Genomic DNA, 18835 nt, shown 5'->3' with positions numbered 1-18835 from the left:
TACCGTGGGGAACCTTATCAAACGCCTTACTGAAATCCATATAGACCACATCCACGGCTTTACCCTCATCCACCTGTTTGGTCACCTTGTCAAAAAACTCAATATGGTTTGTGAGGCACGACCTACCCTTCACAAAACCGTGCTGACTATCTCTAATGAACTTATTCTTTTCAAGATGATTATAAATCCTATCTCTTATAACCTTTTCCAACATTTTACCCACAACCGAAGTAAGGCTCACAAGTCTATAATTACCAGGGCTGTCTCTACTCCCCCTCTTGAACAAGGGGAAAACATTTGCTATCCTCCAGTCTTCCGGCACTATTCCTGTCGACAATGACGACATAAAAATCAAGGACAAAGGCTCTGCAATCTCCTCCCTGGCTTCCCACGAGAATCCTAGGATAAATCCCATCTGGCCCAGGGGACTTATCTATTTTCACACTTTCCAAAATTGCTAACATCTCCTCCTTGTGAACCTCAATCCCATCTAGCCTAGTAGTCTGTATCTCAGTATTCTCCTCGACAACATTTTATTTGTAAATACTGACGAAAAATATTCATTTAACACTTCCCCTATCTCCTCCGATTCCACACACAACTTCCCACTACTATCCTTGATTGGCCCTAACCTATCTCTAGTCATTCTTTTATTCCTGATATACCTATAGAAAGCCTTAGGGTTTTCTTTGATCCTATCCGCCAATGACTTCTCGTGTCCTCTCCTTGCTCTTCTTATCTCTCCCTTTAGATCCTTCCTGGCTAGCTTGTAACTCTCAAGCGCCCTAACTGAGCCTTCACGTCTCATCCTAACATAAGTCTTCTTCTTCCTCTTGACAAGCTCTTCAACTTCTTTAGTAAACCACGGCTCCCTCGCTCGACAACTTCCTCCCTGCCTGACAGGTACATACTTATCAAGGACACGCAGTAGCTGCTCCTTGAATAAGCTCCACATTTCGATTGTGCCCATCCCCTGCAGTTTCCTTCCCCATCCTACGCATCCTAAATCTTGCCTAATCGCATCATAATTTCTTTTCCCCCAGCTATAATTCTTGCCCTGCTGTATATGCCTGTCCCTGCCCATCGCTAAGGTAAACCTAACCGAATTGTGATCACTATCACCAAAGTGCTCACCAACTTCTAAATCTAACACCTGGCCGGGTTCATTACCCAGTACCAAATCCAATGTGGCATCGCCCCTGGTTGGCCTGTCTACATACTGTGTCAGAAAACCCTCCTGCACACACTGGACAAAAACTGACCCATCTAAAGTACTCGAACTATAGTATTTCCAGTCAATATTTGGAAAGTTAAAGTCCCCCATAACCACTACCCTGTTACTCTCGCTCCTGTCAAGAATCATCTTCGCTATCCTTTCCTCTACATCTCTGGAACTATTTGGAGGTCTATAGAAAACTCCCAACAGGGTGACCTCTCCTCTCCTGTTTCTAACCTCAGCCCAGACTACCTCAGTAGACGAGTCCTCAAACGTCCTTTCTGCCGCTGTAATACTTTCCTTGATTAACAATGCCACACCCCCCCCTCTTTTACCATCTTCTCTGTTCTTAGTGAAACATCTAAATCCCGGAACCCGCAACATCCATTCCTGTCCCTGCTCTATCCATGTCTCTGAAATGGCCACTACATCGAGATCCCAGGTACCAACCCATGCTGCAAGCTCACCCACCTTATTCCGGATGCTCCTGGCGTTGAAGTTGGTATATAGGACATTCTGATTTGGGGAGAGAATAAATAGAAACATGACCAATACCTTGAAAACGTCTTACACACTGTGAAGCTGAATGTGAATAAATGTAAGTTCAAAGTATAGAAAATCAATTATATAGGGCACAGCAGAAGTCCTTGCAGTATGGGAAAATGTCAAAGCAATCAAAAACTTTTAAAAAACAAGTAACAAAGAGACCGCTATAATGGGCTGAATTTTGTTGAGCACGCAACATCGGGCTCCTTGGTGGGGGGACCAGATAATTGCACTGGTAGCGACCCGCCACGGAGCCCGACGCTGGGATTGCCGGGCCCGACCTTCCTGGCAGTGGCAAGGCTCCGTGGCGGCCCCCCACCACTCGGTAACGGGACCCGACTTTAAATATTGAAATTAACTTTATGCATACATTTAAATCCAATTCCCGCGATCTTACCTTCGGATCCAGATCTTCAGTGTGACGGGCAGCACTCATGCGCCTTCACTTTCTTGTCCAGGGAAAACTGGTGCCACCGAGATGGGGAAGAGGGGATCAGAGCATTATTATTGTAGTGCGGGGAGGGGGTGTGGTCACCTCTGCAATTTCAGTGTATTGTGGTGGGCAGGGAAATAGGCCAAGCATTTTTTTTAGTGTAGTAGGTGGGGGTGGGGGAATGGGGGCAACTCTGCATTCTCTGAGCAGGGCTGGCAGACTTTAAAAATTGTGCCAGTACCTGCGCAGAGACTGCTGACGCTATGCACGGCGTCACTGAGGCCGCCACCACCACGTGATTGGGGGGGAAACAGCCTCCCTGCATATTTAAATGAGCTACTGCGCTCAAGATCACAACGGCATGGCGGTGCACACCGCTCCTGGCAGCAGAAAAATAAAATCCAGCCCAATATCTTGGTATGATGTCCTATTTTAGATCGATTGCTGCCTAATTTATTAGATGTCAGTTAATTGCTAAGAAAGCTGCTTTAAAAACATGACATCTCCAGTGCTGTAATAATACATGACCAAGCTATTAAGGATAAAGGTTTACGCTTCTGGTTCAAGATTAGGTGCAGTATTACTATAGGAGGGCCAATCCTTGGACTGTGATTATGAACATTTACATCAGCTTTTATGTCCAAATAAAAACTATCAGTTGTTATACTGTGGTACAAAATATTCTGGCAATACATATTTGCTCGAAATGCAGTAGAAAATAACCATCGAATCATAGTATCTTACTGAATAGAAGGAAGCCATTCTACCCATTGTGCCTGTGCTAACTAAAATAAAAGCAAAATACTGCAGATGCTGGAAACCTGAAATAAAAACAAGAAATTCTGGAAATACTCAGCAGATCTGGCAGCATCTGTGGAGAGAGAAGCAGAGTTAACGTTTCAGGTCAGTGACCCTTCATCAGAACTGGCAAATATTAGAAATGTAAAAGGTTTTAAGCAAGTAAAGTCAGGGTGGGGCAAGAGATAACAAAAGAGAAGGTGTTAATAGGACAAGATCACAGAGAATAACTGACCAGAAGGTCATGGAGCAAAGACAAATGGTATGTTGATGGTGTGGTGAAAGACAATGTGTTAGTACAGAGAGGGTGTTAATGGACAGAAAACTGAACAGCCTGGCCCCAAGCATAAACATGAAAAAAAAGTGGGTGGGCACAGTGGAAACAAACTAAAATAAAATAAACACATAAAAAAATAACTAGAAATAAAAAGGCCCGTCGTGCTCTGAAATTATTGAACTCAATCTTCAGTCCGGCAGGCTGTAGCGTGCCTGATAAGTAAATGTATGAATGTAATGCCTGTGCTATCTATTTGAAAGAGCGATCCATTTTGTCCCACTCACTTACCCTTTTCCCATAGCCCTGTAATTTTCGCCCTTTCAAGTATACCCAGTTCCTTTCTTGAAAGTTAGTACCATTATTTCGGTTTTGAATCTGCTCCCCCGACCTTTTCAGGCAGTGCATTCCAGGTCATCATAAATAGCTGTGTAAAAGCGTTTCCCCTCATCTCACCTCTGGCTCTTTTGCCAATTTAAATCTGTGTCCTCTGGTTACAGACAAATTTATGAAACAGTTATTTAATGAAATCTGACCAAGACTACAGAGCATGTAACTTAAGTTGCAAAAGTTCAGTTTTACAGTAAATTGCACACCTGCTCTTCTGGGGCCCACAAAAATGATACAATACTTCCCTTTAGTGCAGAAGCAAAATACTGCAAGTGCTGGAAATCCAAAATAGAAACAGAGAATGCTGGAAACATTCAGCAGGTCTCACAGCACCTGTGGAGAGAGAGATAATGGGCTGTATTCTATGAGCTCAATAAATGTGCCAAAGAGCCACAGTAATCTCAAGCACTGGCTCATTTAAATAGCTGGGGCGGCCCACCACCCCCCCTCAATCACGCGGAGGGGGCGTGCTGTCTGTCCCCGGCAATGGCGTCAGCTGCCTATGGGCAGGTGCTGACACCAATTTTTAAGGACAGTCAGCCCTACCGGGAAATTTAAATATTTAAAGACACATACAATGAAATTAAATGAATACATTTCTTCTGCCCCTTTCCCAGCCCCCTCCCTATAAGATTGACAACTATTTGCCCTTCTCCCCCCCCAAAGCATTTACCTTTAACATCTGACCTTCCCCCCCGCAAACTGCACAAAGTTTAAAGTACAATCCTTCCCATCATCACCTATACCCATGATGTTTATTTGACCCCGTTCTCCCCTTCCGTACTGGTATATTTACGTCCTCCCCTTTCCCCACCAGTGTCCCCCCTCCCCTCACCCTCACACCTCACCAATGTTGCGCCTCGTTTCCCCAGACGGGGATCTGAAGGCGCAGGAGTGCCAGCCGCCGCACCAAAGATCGCGGCGGGCCCTCAAGATCGCTGGTGAATATCTTAATTTTATTTATTTGAATATGTTGATTGTGGTCTCGTCACCTAGTGGCAGGGTGACCGCCATGGAGCCTCGCTGCCGCTGGGAGGATCAGGCCGGACGCGGCTGGTGTTGAGGCCCGTGATGGGTCCCCCACCCCCCGCCATGGATCTCGACGTCGAGGGCTGCTTAAAATCCAGCCCAATGTTAATGTTTCAGGTCTTCAACCTTTCATGGACCTCTTTGGTTCCATCACACATTGAACTGGTTAGAAGCTACACTGCACAGGTTCTAACCAGTTTCAACCTAAAATGGCTATCATATTTATGTCATAGGACCCTGATTTCAATATAAGGAACCTGAAACAGGCGAACGCGTTAGACACCTGGTGGTAAGCCCCTATCAAAATGAAGCTGCCGATATTGCAGGTGTAACAGGTCAATAAAGCTAACAACCCATTTTGAGCTTTTCGCCAGATGAAGGAAGCCAAAATCAATACCAATATGGTAATAAATTAAAAGCAAAATACTGCAGATGCTGGAAATCTGAAATAAAATCAAGAAATGCTGGAAATACTCAGCAGGTCTGGCAGCATCTGTGCAGAGAGAAGCAGAGTTAACGTTTCAGGTCAGTGACCCTTCTTTAGAGCTATCTAGTGGTTAGATATGGAATTAACATAAAATATCATGGATGAAATTTTCAAGGTGTTTTATTAAGTGGGTGGATTATAAAACCATCACACTTGTACAATGTGCGATTTCCATTCAATGACTTTGCACTCCCACAAGTTGCCCAAGAGCCACCCACTGCATGAGAGGCCCAGCAGTTGTGCTGGGTCTCAGAAAATGTCACCTCTTGATCTGACATGGGAGCTGACATTTTGGACTAAAGCTGAAGACACACTGCAGGCAGTCTGCTGAGTAGTATTGATAAAGTAGACCATCAACTGTAACAAGCATCAATGACCCAGGACAAGAAACATGCCACTAGCTTCTAAAGAGACCATCAAAAGAAAACAGGCGTAAATTTCTATGGGGATTTTCTTGCTCATCTGCTGTAGCTTCAGCAACAGAAAAACCAGCCTTAACACTGTTGATGCCATTTTTCTGGGGTTTCCACAGCTTTTCCATTACAACAGATTAGTAGAAGGTTCCGTGCAGTAATTCACCCCCAGCATCTTTATCATTCTGTTTGGATTGAATTTAAACTGAAGTGACAACTGGTCCCTTATTTGTACATAATTTGCACAAATGGTAACATTTCAGTAAAGTTAAATTTAAGTAGTATCTCTTCTGTCACCAATTATTTGTGGGAACAGTTGTAGAACTGGTAAACTTCAGCAGTTATTCCTGGTTTGCCATTTGTTTAGTTCGCAGAAATGTAGCTAGATCCTGGTCACTGAGGTGAGCACCAGACGAAAATGAATTTGTAGAATCCCAGCACTTTGTACTTGTGGGAATATGTGAGTTGGCGATATGGTTTTATCACAACAGTGACTGCAAGAGTGGGTTCCATCATTTCAGCTTGTCCATTTCTGACTCCACGCTTTTCATCCTGTTTCTTGTAGTCACTGAACAAGAGACTAAAGTTCCCAAGAAAACCATCATCATGTAAGTGCTTAGTTTCTTCATTACTGCTTGTGTAAGCTGTCATGCTTGTCCATCTCACTGCATGCTTGATTACATAGTGCCATACATACAGATAATCAGTGTTTCCCTGTGCATGTCAATGTTTGTCATAATCACAGTTTGGTTGGCTTAAGAACATGGGCCTGGATTTTAGCCTATAGGCGAGATTTGGTGGCAGTTGGTGGATAGGCGTGAATGTTGTGGTCAAGAAACCCAGCAGGATGGGTTTCCCAAATGCCCTGCAGAATTTAACTTCAGGGCTCCTTTAAGTAGAATTCCCGCCCATAGGCAACCTGATTGACAAGCTGGAGGCCTTTTGGGTGGAAAGCCTGCTTCACAGGGCCAAAGCCTACAAAAACAGATAAGTATTAAAGAGGGAGTAAGAGACATTGAAGTAGGTGGTGCATGATCGCAAGTGGGAGGGGTCCCATGGTGGTCTGGGGGGGCCTGATCGCTGGGGTGAGGGTCAAATGGTGGTCTGGGGATGGTCCGTTGGTGATCAGGAAGAGCAGATAGATCGCAGGGGAGGGGATATTAACCTCCGACACGACCCCCAATCCACTTGTCTTTAGGAATTAAGATTCGTGTCCATAAGTTTCAGAAAGGCAATATCTGAATTAGAAGCATTTTTAACATTAATTTGATCTTTTAATAAAGATGAATTTGTTTAATATCATCAATTACATGTGGCTTTAAGTACTTGTCACGAGCTTTCAAAATACAGCTTCTGTTGCAGTCAAGATCATGTTCAAGGCCAATGCTCAGAGCTGAGTAATTATAAATGCCAGTCCTTTTCTATTTTGATGTGAATTTTGAATGTAATTATTGATGACCACTAAATTTTATAGTTGGAGTGTAAAACTTATATTTAATTCAGTAGCTGTACATTTCATATAAGTCTGCTACACAAGTTGGAAATCTATGTTGAATTAAAAATTTAACTGCAGTATTGTCTCCTGAAACCTGTGAAGTGTTAGAACTAATGTATTATCATCCAAATCAATAGTTGGTCAGTTAATTGATTAGAATATACTGACTGCATAGTTTCTCAGGAATCAATTCTTGACAATTGTTTAGAAAATTTATGATTACCTGCCAATCTTTAATTGTTCCATATAGCTAATAACATGGTTCAACCATATGGATCACACTCACCAGCAGAATCCAGAATAACAGCAACTGGCAAATACTGAAACCAAATAAAACAATATCTGTAATCTTACAAATTATTAAAAATGGTTTCAAATCTATAATTACATCTCAGGGTTTATATGATGGTTATAAACTCATTTACCACACCATTTGAAACCCCTTTCATGCGATTGCGAATAACTTTTCAGTCAACTCAGCATGTTCACAATGTATCATGGGTATAAGTTGATACAGGGCGGTAGAATCTTAAAGCCTTTGGGATCTGTATGGTAAAATGAGAGAATCCCATTGGGTTTTTTAAACATTTTTCCAACAATCTATAACTTCCTATTTCTAGTGTTAATTACATTTATTGAAGTATATTGAAGTTGCTTCTTCCACTGTTTGCACAGTCATGTCAGAAATACAGCATGTCATTGAGATTGATGTTCCAGCCAGGCATGATATAGTTAGTTTACACTTCGAAGATGTTAGGAAAGAATCTACAGGCTTATAAATTTTTTATTCCGCCTGTCAGCTGATAAAGAAGGTGTATTAGATAACAAATATTCACTGGAAAACTATACAATCCTCCTTTTATACAGTAACTGGTGTATTATCTTTTAAGAAATGAAGCATGGTGTTAAAACAACAATTTAAAATTACGCCCAGAAGGAATGAATAACAGTTACCACTGACCTAGCGTCTACCCATTTTGTGTTGAAACATGCATGTCAGCACTTTGTACCTGAAATGAATGAGATGCAGATTTAATTAAGAAGCACCCTTTTTTATTACTGTATCATTTTAAACATTATTGCAGTGCATTGGCATGGTCTGAAATGTATTGCATCTAACTAGTTCTTAAGATTGCCTTGCTCACCAACTAATCAAAAGTCTGTCTGCATCAGAACGATTGATGCATTTTGTACAGTGCGGACAATGGAATCCTTCTGATGGTTAAATTGTTAAAACGTTTTTTCATGATTAGTGAGGAGACTATAACAACAGTAGTCAAGAGCCCAAAGGTTAAACGACGCACATCGTCAAGTATCTCCCCTGCAAGATCACCAAGACCACAGGAAAAAGTACCAGAAATATCTTTCTTAGCTAGACCCAAGAGGCCTGCTCCTAAGTCTCAATCTGAACCCAGAGAAACCCCCATGAAAAAGCCACCCCCCATTCCTGCAGTTTTGATAACGGAACCAGAAGAACAAGGCGCAGCTGCAAGACATGTTTTTGTAGAAACTAAAGAACAAAAACAAAAACTAAGCTGGATAGAAGTTGAAGAAGTGATTGAATTCAAAGTTAAGCAAAGCACAAAACCTGAAAGGAAAAGATCAGCCTCCCCTTCTACCCACACCTTATCTGAGCAAAGACAGGTCAGGCATAGATCTTCAAGCCCAAGGCCTAAGCGACCTCTTGGGGTTGACCCCAACATAAACAACTCAAACAATAATCTGGTGGAACAAATGCGATCCTCTATTTCAGAAGAAAATCTAACCAATGTAGATATTCAGTCTCTTGTCTGTGAACCTGAGACTATGACAGACATTGAACCAGCCACATCAGATGACATTAATCCTGACTGTATATTGGACCACTTTACTGATGCTTCTTATGAAGCATCTGCTCATGCAGTGAACGAATACGATATTCAACCAACAGTATCTGAAGACCAATGCAAATCTAATACCCACCTGTTGGAAGTGGAAACTCCACTTGTTGCACATGTAGGTGAAACTATTATGTTAAGATTTGAAACACCTGAATCTATGGATGACAAACAGCTATCCCTCAAAAATATATCTGATATTAAAACAACATCTCCTTTGCCAGTTGTGGATCTCCCATTGGATAATTCTGGTGATGAAATGGAGGAATTCAGGCCAGAGCATGAAGAAGAAATAGACACAGAAGATGAACGTGTCATGATTGATGAACCACTTGAGTCTAGTAATGATGACCTAATAAACAGAGACACCAAAATTTTGACTCATAATGGCAAACTGCTAACTTTGGAAGACCTTGAAGACTACGTTCCTGGTCAAGGAGAAACCTATAAATGTGAGGATACAGTTGACCAAGAATTTCCATCAGCTGCTAGTTCCAACGAACCATGTGAAATTTCTGTTCTACAGGCAGAAATAAGTGAACCTACAATTGGCAAACCAGTTTTACTTAATGTCGGGAGACCAGTTGTTCCTAAGAAGAAACAAAGTTATTTGCATCAGTTTGGAGATCAACGACCTGCAAGCATGTTCATGTCAACATCTCGGGTAACCGAAATGCATTCACTGGGGCCATCAAATTTGTCGGTACAAGTCAGTGGATCATGTACCGAATCGGTCATCCATTCCTCAACAGCAACAGAGAAGAAACCACCATTTGAATTAAAAACATCATTTTGTACTGAAGTGCAATGTTCTGTGGACAGTGGACAACCTAGCTTTAAAACTGAAGTTTCTACAAGAACTCTTAACTATGGAGAAACTGTCACTTTACATATCAGTAAGAAAGACCCACCAGAGGAGCCCAGCAGAATCAAACATGATAAACTTAAAAAATAATCTTTATGATGATCTAACCTACTTTATGATGGAATATAGCAATGAAGAAAATGTAATTAATAAAGTATTTCTAGTCTTAAGGGAGAGCATTTAGAAAAAGAACTTCTAATAAAGTTAATGCACACACCATTCCACATAATTAAAAAAGTCAATAAAACTATTGGGCTTCCAGATTTATAATAAAAACATAAATGTTATTAATAATTTACAGATCATGTGGTCCTCTTCATAGGTATTAGTTTTCAAAAAATATAATCAAAAATCATTCAAATGTTCTCTCTTTAGTTAGGTCTTGTGATAACTACGTAACAGACCAGTCAAACTGACAGTTTACTCAGTTTCAGTGAGCTGAATTTTGTTCTCCCACCGCCAGGAAGATCGGGCCTGGCAATCCCGGTGTCAGCCTCACTAGTGGGCCGCTGCCAGTGCGATCTTCAGCCCCCACCCCACCCCGCCACAGAGCCCGACATCGGGAGCTGAACAAAATCCAGCACAATAAGTGTGTTATCTTCACTGTGGCTTCTTGGTGTCATGCCAGTATGATCAAAAATGCTGGAGTACACAAAGAGATTTGTCGTCATGTACCATGAGAATGTGTTAAAATGCCTAACAAAGCAATAAATTAATTTGTGTATTTTCAAAGGAAAACCATAATGAATCATTCTGGATGTCAGATCAATCATTGGAGCTTTTCATTGTGAAAATTTCAGTCTGATTTTGCTGATTTGGCAATGAACAACCTTTTGTTGTCCCTTGTGGATTAAGTGGTAAATCTGAGAAAAAAGCCTTTAGCATGTAGAACTCAATTTTGTATTTTGAAGTAATTTCTTCATAGTTCTGCTAATGTTACTGAGAAATCCTGTTAGGGGTTGCCTAATAGAAGGATGTTATGGGGTTGTATCGTTCAGCCATATTTAGACTAATGTTGCTCAAGCTATGAGCCACACATGCATATTTTTGCTGAAATTGAACCTCCATATAATATATTTGTTGTCCCCTAAATTTTCAAAAAAGTAAAATAAGGGGGGGAGGATCATCAGAGCGTAAGATAGTGATAATTAATGAGGTGTGGCAAGCTTTAGTTAACAGAATATCCTTATACTTATCTGTGGCCATTGGAATTGAGTCTTTGGCATGATCAAAGTAGCAGGCTGTTTTACCAGGTAAACAGCACTACAGTCTGTGGAAAACATGTTCTCGAGAGTAAGTCTTTTGAGCAATACAATTTTATTTTCTCCCAGTCTATTTTCGAGAATGGGAAGTGTGTGCAAATCTTGAATGGTAATACATTCAGGATCCATTGGTTTGTTTAGATGTCAACATGTAACTTCCACGATGCTATTTGAATGATTTATAATATTGTACTCTTTTTAGAAATGTGTACATGTTCAGCAGAAGAAAACTAGTTTAATTCTACTGATATTAAAGTTACTGTTGTGTCTATTTACTGTATTTGGTGGAAGAGCTTGAAGAAAGTAGATTAAAAATAGAACATGATTCTATACAGCAGTAAGTTACCATTTTGGAGGAGAGCTGCAATCCTAAATTTGAAGTGTTAGTTTGAGTCTTTTTAAGGCATATACTTGCAGTCATTAGTTTCTGCAGAAAAAAGTTATCTTTGTCATTTTAACAAAGTGACTTATCGAAGGCTTCCATATTTAAATTCATTTTAATTATTTGGATGATAGGATATTTTAACTATTACAATGACTAAGATGATTTTTTGATGCATTTATTTGTTTACTTACCTTCCTGTTTAAAGTTCATTTAGGTACTCCCAATATTGTTCCATTTGAAGATGTAATGGCTGAGTTCAACAAAATTCGAATTACATTTACAGTCAGATAGATAATTTTTAAAAAATGAAATGGGAGATTTAAGCTGATTTTATAATTCCTTCCAGCAATGTGAGTTAAGCGAAGCATGTGCAGGACATTTCGATATGTGCGTTCTCCATGCTGTAGACTGTTAAAAGGATGTGTTGTGGTGTGTATTAGTACAGTTAAGTGTTTTTTGGGCCACAAGAAGATTTAAATGCAACATGAATATTAAATTACTTTTAAAAATCATCTTACAAGTGATGAACTCCAGCATAGAGATTGCACGTGGACACGTGCAAATCTTGAAACCCTGTAACAAGCAAAAAGTAAAAAAGAGGTTATTTCAAAGAAAATGTAATAGAGCCATGACAGTACTGCATCTTGAAAAGAAAACTTGTGCAATATACATTAACTTTGACCTTCAAATACATATCGAGTAATGTATCTTGTACAGTCTGTGTTTAAAAACAGCATAAAATGGTGCATTCTTGTATGTTTTGTAAGGGGGTAATTTTTTTTTAGATATATATAGTGCATAAACAAAAAAATCAAAGTGTGTCTCCTGATTTCTGTGTGGTATTTTTGAAGCCCTTAATAAAATCTAGTTTCTGCAGTAAATTTGTCATCTCAGTTAACTTAATATATAACTATATATTAACTTAATACATTTAGCATCTGTAGGAGATGACTTGAAAAGAACATTCAACAAAGGCAACACATATTAATGCATTCTGTGTATTGGATTCTGAATAAAAATAACAAGATTGGAAATGTCAAGGTTGAATCCCTGTTTGTTTGAAATTATGTCAAAAGTGTGTTACAGTCTTTTCATGTTGGATAACTTATTTAATTACAATAAATATTCCACACTGTCATTGGATGAAAAACCAAGAATTGATGTGGAAGGGAAATTTCAGCTGCTAACTATCCAAGTTTTGTATAAAAAATGAGCAGTTGGTGATTGAAAATCAGTAGCGACACCTTGGCCAGTCCATTAGCACCTCAGCCCGCCTGATGCAATTTTCAGCAGGAGGCTGCTTTACTAGGAAATTTAGGACCTATGCCAGTTGTAGGACACTGTTTCCAATTTTGAGGTTCCAGGCATTGAGCAGTCTTACCAGCAGTCCTTGAAGGGACCACTGGAAACCATTCAAAAAAAATAGCCAAGGATATTAGTAATTTTTATTTTTATGGAACTGGAAGAGCGCTGAGAAAAATATCACCGACCTTCAATAAAACTTCAGCCTGCTGCTGGTCCTTGCAAGTCCTCACCATCCAAACTTGACCTAACAGCTGGCTAGGCATGGAAGCCGGTCAAAATCCTTCCCTCCCACAACCCACGTTGTGTAGTATGTTGGCAGCATTTAACGAGACCCGCACCCAAAAACGGGCAGGCAGTGAAGCTACTCTGCTAATCTTGCACCTGTTTTGGGCGGCAACCTAAAATCGCCCTCATTGAATCTGTACAAGATGTTGGTTAAACCACAGATGTCAAATAGCGTGTGCATTTGTGCAGAAACAAAACTACTTGGGTAAATTGGAACATAGATTCACTATGATCTGTCAGATTCATTGGGGGCGATTTTAGGTTGCCGCCCAAAACAGGTGCAAGATTAGTGTAATGGCTTCACTGCCTGCCTGAATTTTTCCATAATTCTGTAGATTTGGGAATGGCCCCATCAGATTGGAAGTTTGAAAATGTTACACCGCTTTTCAAGAAAGGAGGGAAAGAGAAAACGGAACTACAGGCCAGTTAGCCTAACATCAGTCATTGGGAAAATGCTGGAATCTATTACTAAAAAAGTCTTAACAAGAAAAGCACAGTATGATTAGAACAAGTCAACATAGTATTACTAAAGGGAAATCCTGTTTGACAAATTTATTAGAGTTTTTTAGTAGGGTAGATGAAGGGAAACCAGTAGATGTAGTATACCTGGATTTTCAAAAGGCATTTGATAAAATGCCACACAAAAGGTTAAGAGGCAAGATAAGGGCTCATGGAGTTGGGGGCAATATATTAGCATGGATAGAAGATTGGTTAACGGACAGGAAGCAAAGAGTGGGCATAAACGGGGCATTTTCAAGTTGGCAGGCAGTGAATAGTGGAGTGCTGCAAGGACCAGTGCTGGGGCCTCAGCTATTTACAATCTATATTACTGACTTAGATGACGAGATAGAGACTAATGTATCTAAGTTTGCTGATGATACAAAGGTAGGTGGAAAAGTAAGCTGTGGGGAGGACACAGAGTTTGCAAAGAGATATAAACAGGTTTAAGTGAGTGAGCAACAAGATGGCAAATGGAGTATAATGTAGAGAAGTGTGTAGTTATTCACTTTGGTCGTAAGAATGTAAAAACAGAATATTTTTAAAAGGTGAGTAACTTGTAAATGTTGATGTTCAGAGAGACTTGGGTATGCTTGTACAAGGAACGCAGAAAGTTAGCAAGCAGGTACAGCAAGCAATTAGGAAGGCAAATGGCATGTTGGCCTTTATAGCAAGGTTGATTGGAGTACAGGAATAAATAAGTTTTGCCACAATTGTACATGGTTTTGGTGAGACCACATCTGGAGTACTGTGTGCAGTTTGGGTCTCCACATTTAAGAAAGGATATACTTGCATTGGAGGCAGTACAGTGAACGTTCACTAAATTGGCCCCTGGGAGGAGGGGGTTGTCCTATGATGAGTGACTGAGTAAATTGGGCCTATATTCTCTGAAGTTTAGAAGAATGAGAGGCAATATCATTGAAACATACTAATATTCTGAAGGGGCTGGATGTTAGAGTCTGAAGTTCTGTTACTAGATGATAAATGCCTGGTAGTTCAAGATAGTAGGGTGAACAGGTGTTGGGTGTTAATTAGTTAATTGTATTCAAGTGTGTGTATATAAAGAGCCAGCCAGCACTGGCGGGTGGTGTTGTTTGGAGAACAGAAGTAAGCTCTTTGGAAAGCAATAAACAATCTCCACCAAAGCATCCTAGTCTCTGTATCTTCTTCACAAACAGGCTTGGAAATTTCTCTAACATTGGTACCAGAGGATGGTTGCCTGAAAGTGAGGATTGGAAACTAAGATTTGTTTTCAGACAGGAGATTAGAATTGGAATTTCTTTTTGAGAAAACTGTATTTGGAGGGTTTTTTTGAAGAAAGGTGACTGAATCCAAGTATAAGGTGTTGGGATATGATTTTTCATCACTGTTTTGTAAAGCCGAACCTTAAGATCAATGGAAGAATGAAGTTGATATATGGACATGGGTTACGTCTTTACCTAAAAGGAAGCAAGGAGTGACCCTTGCACTTTCACTTCCCGCCAGAAACAAGATCAGGAGCAAAGTGTTCTCAGAGCTAGAGGCTCATCATTTGGACGATGAGGAAGGTTTGGATAAACTCTTGAAATTAATGGTTATAATTTATATGAAAGATGACTTATTGAGTTCCTATGAGGCGTGGTCGGACTTTGATAAATTTAGAAAAATGGATGTTTCTTCCATAGAAGAATATATTATGGAGTTTAACCGACTATATGCAAGGTTGCAGCGATTCTGCTTGGAAATTCCTAAATCAGTACTTGCCTTCAAATTGTTGGATTGTGCAAGGATATCTAACATGATAGGCTCTTGGTATTAACCAGAATTAGATTCAAAGAAGAAGATACGCTGTTTGATCAGATGTCTGACACCCTAAAAAAAATTTGGGGGAAAATATTCCTTTCCAGCTGCTTTCATTGTGAAGATGGGCTCTTTAGCGGTGACACCAAAGGTGGAGGATACAATGCTAGCAGCATTTCTAGGCCGTTCAAATATGGGGCCCAAACATTCGTGTGAAAGGGGAAACACAGACAAAACGAATGAGAATAGAGACCCTTTTGGCAGCTGTAACAGACGGCAGGAATTGGGCAGTCATGGAAAAAGGATGAACCCAGGAATGACTAGATAAATCAACAGGTGTTTCCGATGTGATTCAAAGTACCACTATGCGTTGCATTGTCCAAAAAGGAATAACAGGATTTTTGAGATGACACATGACGTGGCAGGTTCAGAAAGCGAGGATGACGCTACTGATCAATCAGAAGGAATTGTACTGGTCACGAGAAGTTTCAGTCCGGTATGAGTGTCCAGTCGTAGATTCGTTCAATTGCACAGTACTAGACAGTGGGTGTATGTCCACAGTATGTGTAGTGGACTGGTTAAAGTGTTACATGGATTCTTTAAGTAAGGAAGACCAAAATAAGGTAAAAGAATACGACAGTTCTACCTGTTTCAGGTTTGCGGATGACAACACGTTGAAATCACTAAAAAGAGTGGTAATTCCGTGTAAAATAGCAGGGGTAAACCATTTTATTGGTACGGATGGAGTATCCAGTGATATACCTTTGCTGTTCAGTAGACCGTCTATAAAAAAGGTTTGGATGAAATTGGATATGGAACATGATAAGGCGATTGGGAAATCTGTAGCTTTGCGGTTTACACAGTCGGGACATTATTGTATTCCTTTAGCCAGACCTAACATCTCTAAGCAGGATGTTAATGAAGTATTAATGGCCTCCGGGGGTAGGGATTCAAAGGAGAAAAGGCAAATTATTTCAAAACTATGTTGACAGTTTGCACATCCATCTTGTCATAGGTTGAGGATTTTGTTAAAAGATGCAGGGGTAATAGATGATGAGTACACTAAACTCATCAAAGATATCAGTGAAAAATGTGTTATCTCGAAAAAAATACTGGAGGACGGCATCACGACCCATAGTGAGTCTCCCATTAGCAAGGGACTTTAATGAAACTGTAGCGATGGACTTGAAGGTATGAGATGAAGAAAATAACATTTTTATTCTATACTTTATAGACTTAGCGACTAGATTCAGTCTGTTGACGGTAATTTATAGTAAAGACAAAAAAGTCATAGTGGACAAGATAATGGAAAGGTGGAATGGAACAGGACTGAGAAGACTGGCAAGGTTCCTAACTGACAATGGAGGAGAATTTGCCAATGAGTTCAGGAGTATGTGTGAAAATATGAATATTGTAGCAATGCACATGGCAGCAGAAAGTCCTTTTAGTAATGGGATTTGTGAGAGAAACCATGCCATGATTGATGAAATGCTCCGAAAAATTATAGCAGACCAGCCAAATTGTAAATTGACTGCTGCTCTGGCGTGGGCAGTACATGCAAAAAACAAACTTCAAATGGTTGGGGGCTACAGCCCATATCAATTAGTTTATGGCAGAAATCCGAAAATACCTTCTGTAATGTGGGATCAGACCCTGGCTGGATCAGGCTATCAGAAAAGAATTTTGATACTGGGGATATGGTGTACTACAAAAGAGAAGGGCAGAAAGAATGGAGAGGCCCAGGAAAAGTTATAGGCACTGATGGCAAAACAGTGATTTTGCAACATGGCAACCAAATTGTTAGACTACGTCCTTGTGGCTTATTGGCATTGAATATACATTGACAGAATCTGAACAAATGATGGACACTGATGATGCACCATGTTCTTCACATGCACATATGCCGGACCTTTGCGAGCAACGGATTGTGGCAGATAATGGGCTGACTGAGAGTGGACCAAGTGATATTGAAAATCCAGATAAGGCCATTTATCCCAAAGGTCAACTCCCGAAAATTAGGACGAGAGTGACATATATGCAAAAAGTGACTAGTGAATGGAGGGAAGACATTATAGGAAGGGCAGGAAAGGCACAGGGAAATACAAGCATTGGCTGAATATCCAAGACAAGGGACAGGATATGACACCTATAGATTGTCAGAAGGAAGTGAAAATGTGGAAGGCCAGAAAACATAAGAACTAGGAGCAGAAGTAGGCAATTCAGCCCCTCGAGCCTGCTCTGCCATTCAATACGATCATGGCTGATCTCATCTCGGCCTAAACTCCACTTTCCTGCCCGTTCTCCATAACCCTTCAACCCATTACTAATTAAAAATCTGTCTCTCTCCTCCTTAAATTTACTCAATGTCTTGGCATCCACCACACTCTAGGGTAGTGAATTCCACAGACTCACAACCCTTTGAGAGAAGTAATTTCTCCTCCTCTCTGTTTTAAATCTGCTATGCCTTATCCTAAAACTATGACCTCTCGTTCTAGATTGCCCCATCAGAGGAAACATCCTCTCTACGTCTACTTTGTCAATCCCCTTAATCATCTTATATAGCTCAATTAGATCTCCTCTCATTCTTCTAAACTCGAGAGAGTAAAGGCCTAAACTGCTCAATCTCTCTTCATAAGACAAACCCCTCATCTCTGGAATCAATCTAGTGAATCTCTTCTGAATTGCCTCCAGTGCAATTACATCCCCCCTCAAGTAAGGGGACCAAAACTGTACGCAATACTCCAGGTGCGGTCTCACTAATGCCTTGTACAGTTGCAGCAACACTTCCCTACTTTTATACTCTATTCCTTTAGCAATAAATGCCAAAATTCCATTTGCCTTCCTTATTACTTGCTGCACCTGCATACTAGTTTTCTGCGATTCATGCACGAGGACACCCAGATCCCTCTGCACCGAAGCACTCTGAAGTTTCTCTCCATTTAGATAATAATTTGCCTTTCTATTCTTCCAACCAAAATGGACAACCTCACACTTATCCACGTTAAACTGTGCGGAGTTTGCAAGTTCTCCCTGTGACCGCGAGGGTTTCCTCCGGGTGCTCCGGTTTCCTCCCACATGCCAAAGACTTGCGGGTTGATAGGTAAATTGGCCATTGTAAAAATTGCCCCAAGTGTAGGTAGGTGGTAGGAGAATTGAGGGAAGGTGGGGATGTGAGAGGAAAAATGAGATTAATGTAGGATTAATATAAATGGGTGGTTGATGGTCGGCGTGGACTCGGTGGGTGGAAAGGCCTGTTTCGGTGCTGTATCTCTCTATGACTTAAACTTCATCTGCCAAATTTTGGCCCATTCACCGAACCTATCCATATCCATTTGTAAATTTCTTGTTTCTTTATTGCAACTTACTATCCCACCTATTTTAGTGTCATCTGCAAATTTGGCTAGAGTACCTTCTATCCATGCATCCAAGTCATTAACATAGATTGTAAATAGTTGGGGCCCAAGGACCGAACCCTGTGGCATCCCACTAGTTGCATCT

The 18835-nt window shown here is 40.6% G+C and overlaps 1 protein-coding gene across 1 annotated transcript in view; it reads left to right on the top strand.

Annotated features, from left to right (window-relative positions):
- Positions 1 to 18835, top strand: part of obscnb (obscurin, cytoskeletal calmodulin and titin-interacting RhoGEF b) — an 868128-nt gene that overhangs the window by 708181 nt on the left and 141112 nt on the right. The window contains exons 123-130 of the mRNA XM_068053434.1: positions 6152 to 6194; positions 8335 to 9854; positions 13396 to 13485; positions 14950 to 15293; positions 15763 to 16301; positions 16353 to 16474; positions 16572 to 16888; positions 17142 to 17337. Coding sequence (XP_067909535.1) covers positions 6152 to 6194; positions 8335 to 9854; positions 13396 to 13485; positions 14950 to 15293; positions 15763 to 16301; positions 16353 to 16474; positions 16572 to 16888; positions 17142 to 17337 — 3171 coding nt within the window. The remainder of the gene's footprint in view (positions 1 to 6151; positions 6195 to 8334; positions 9855 to 13395; positions 13486 to 14949; positions 15294 to 15762; positions 16302 to 16352; positions 16475 to 16571; positions 16889 to 17141; positions 17338 to 18835) is intronic.

The sequence above is a fragment of the Heterodontus francisci genome, chromosome 2 (assembly GCF_036365525.1).
Source record: "Heterodontus francisci isolate sHetFra1 chromosome 2, sHetFra1.hap1, whole genome shotgun sequence".
NCBI classification, from domain to species: Eukaryota; Metazoa; Chordata; class Chondrichthyes; order Heterodontiformes; family Heterodontidae; genus Heterodontus; species Heterodontus francisci.
Note: the sequence above shows the minus strand (reverse complement) of the source record. Positions and strands in the feature narration are given on the sequence as shown.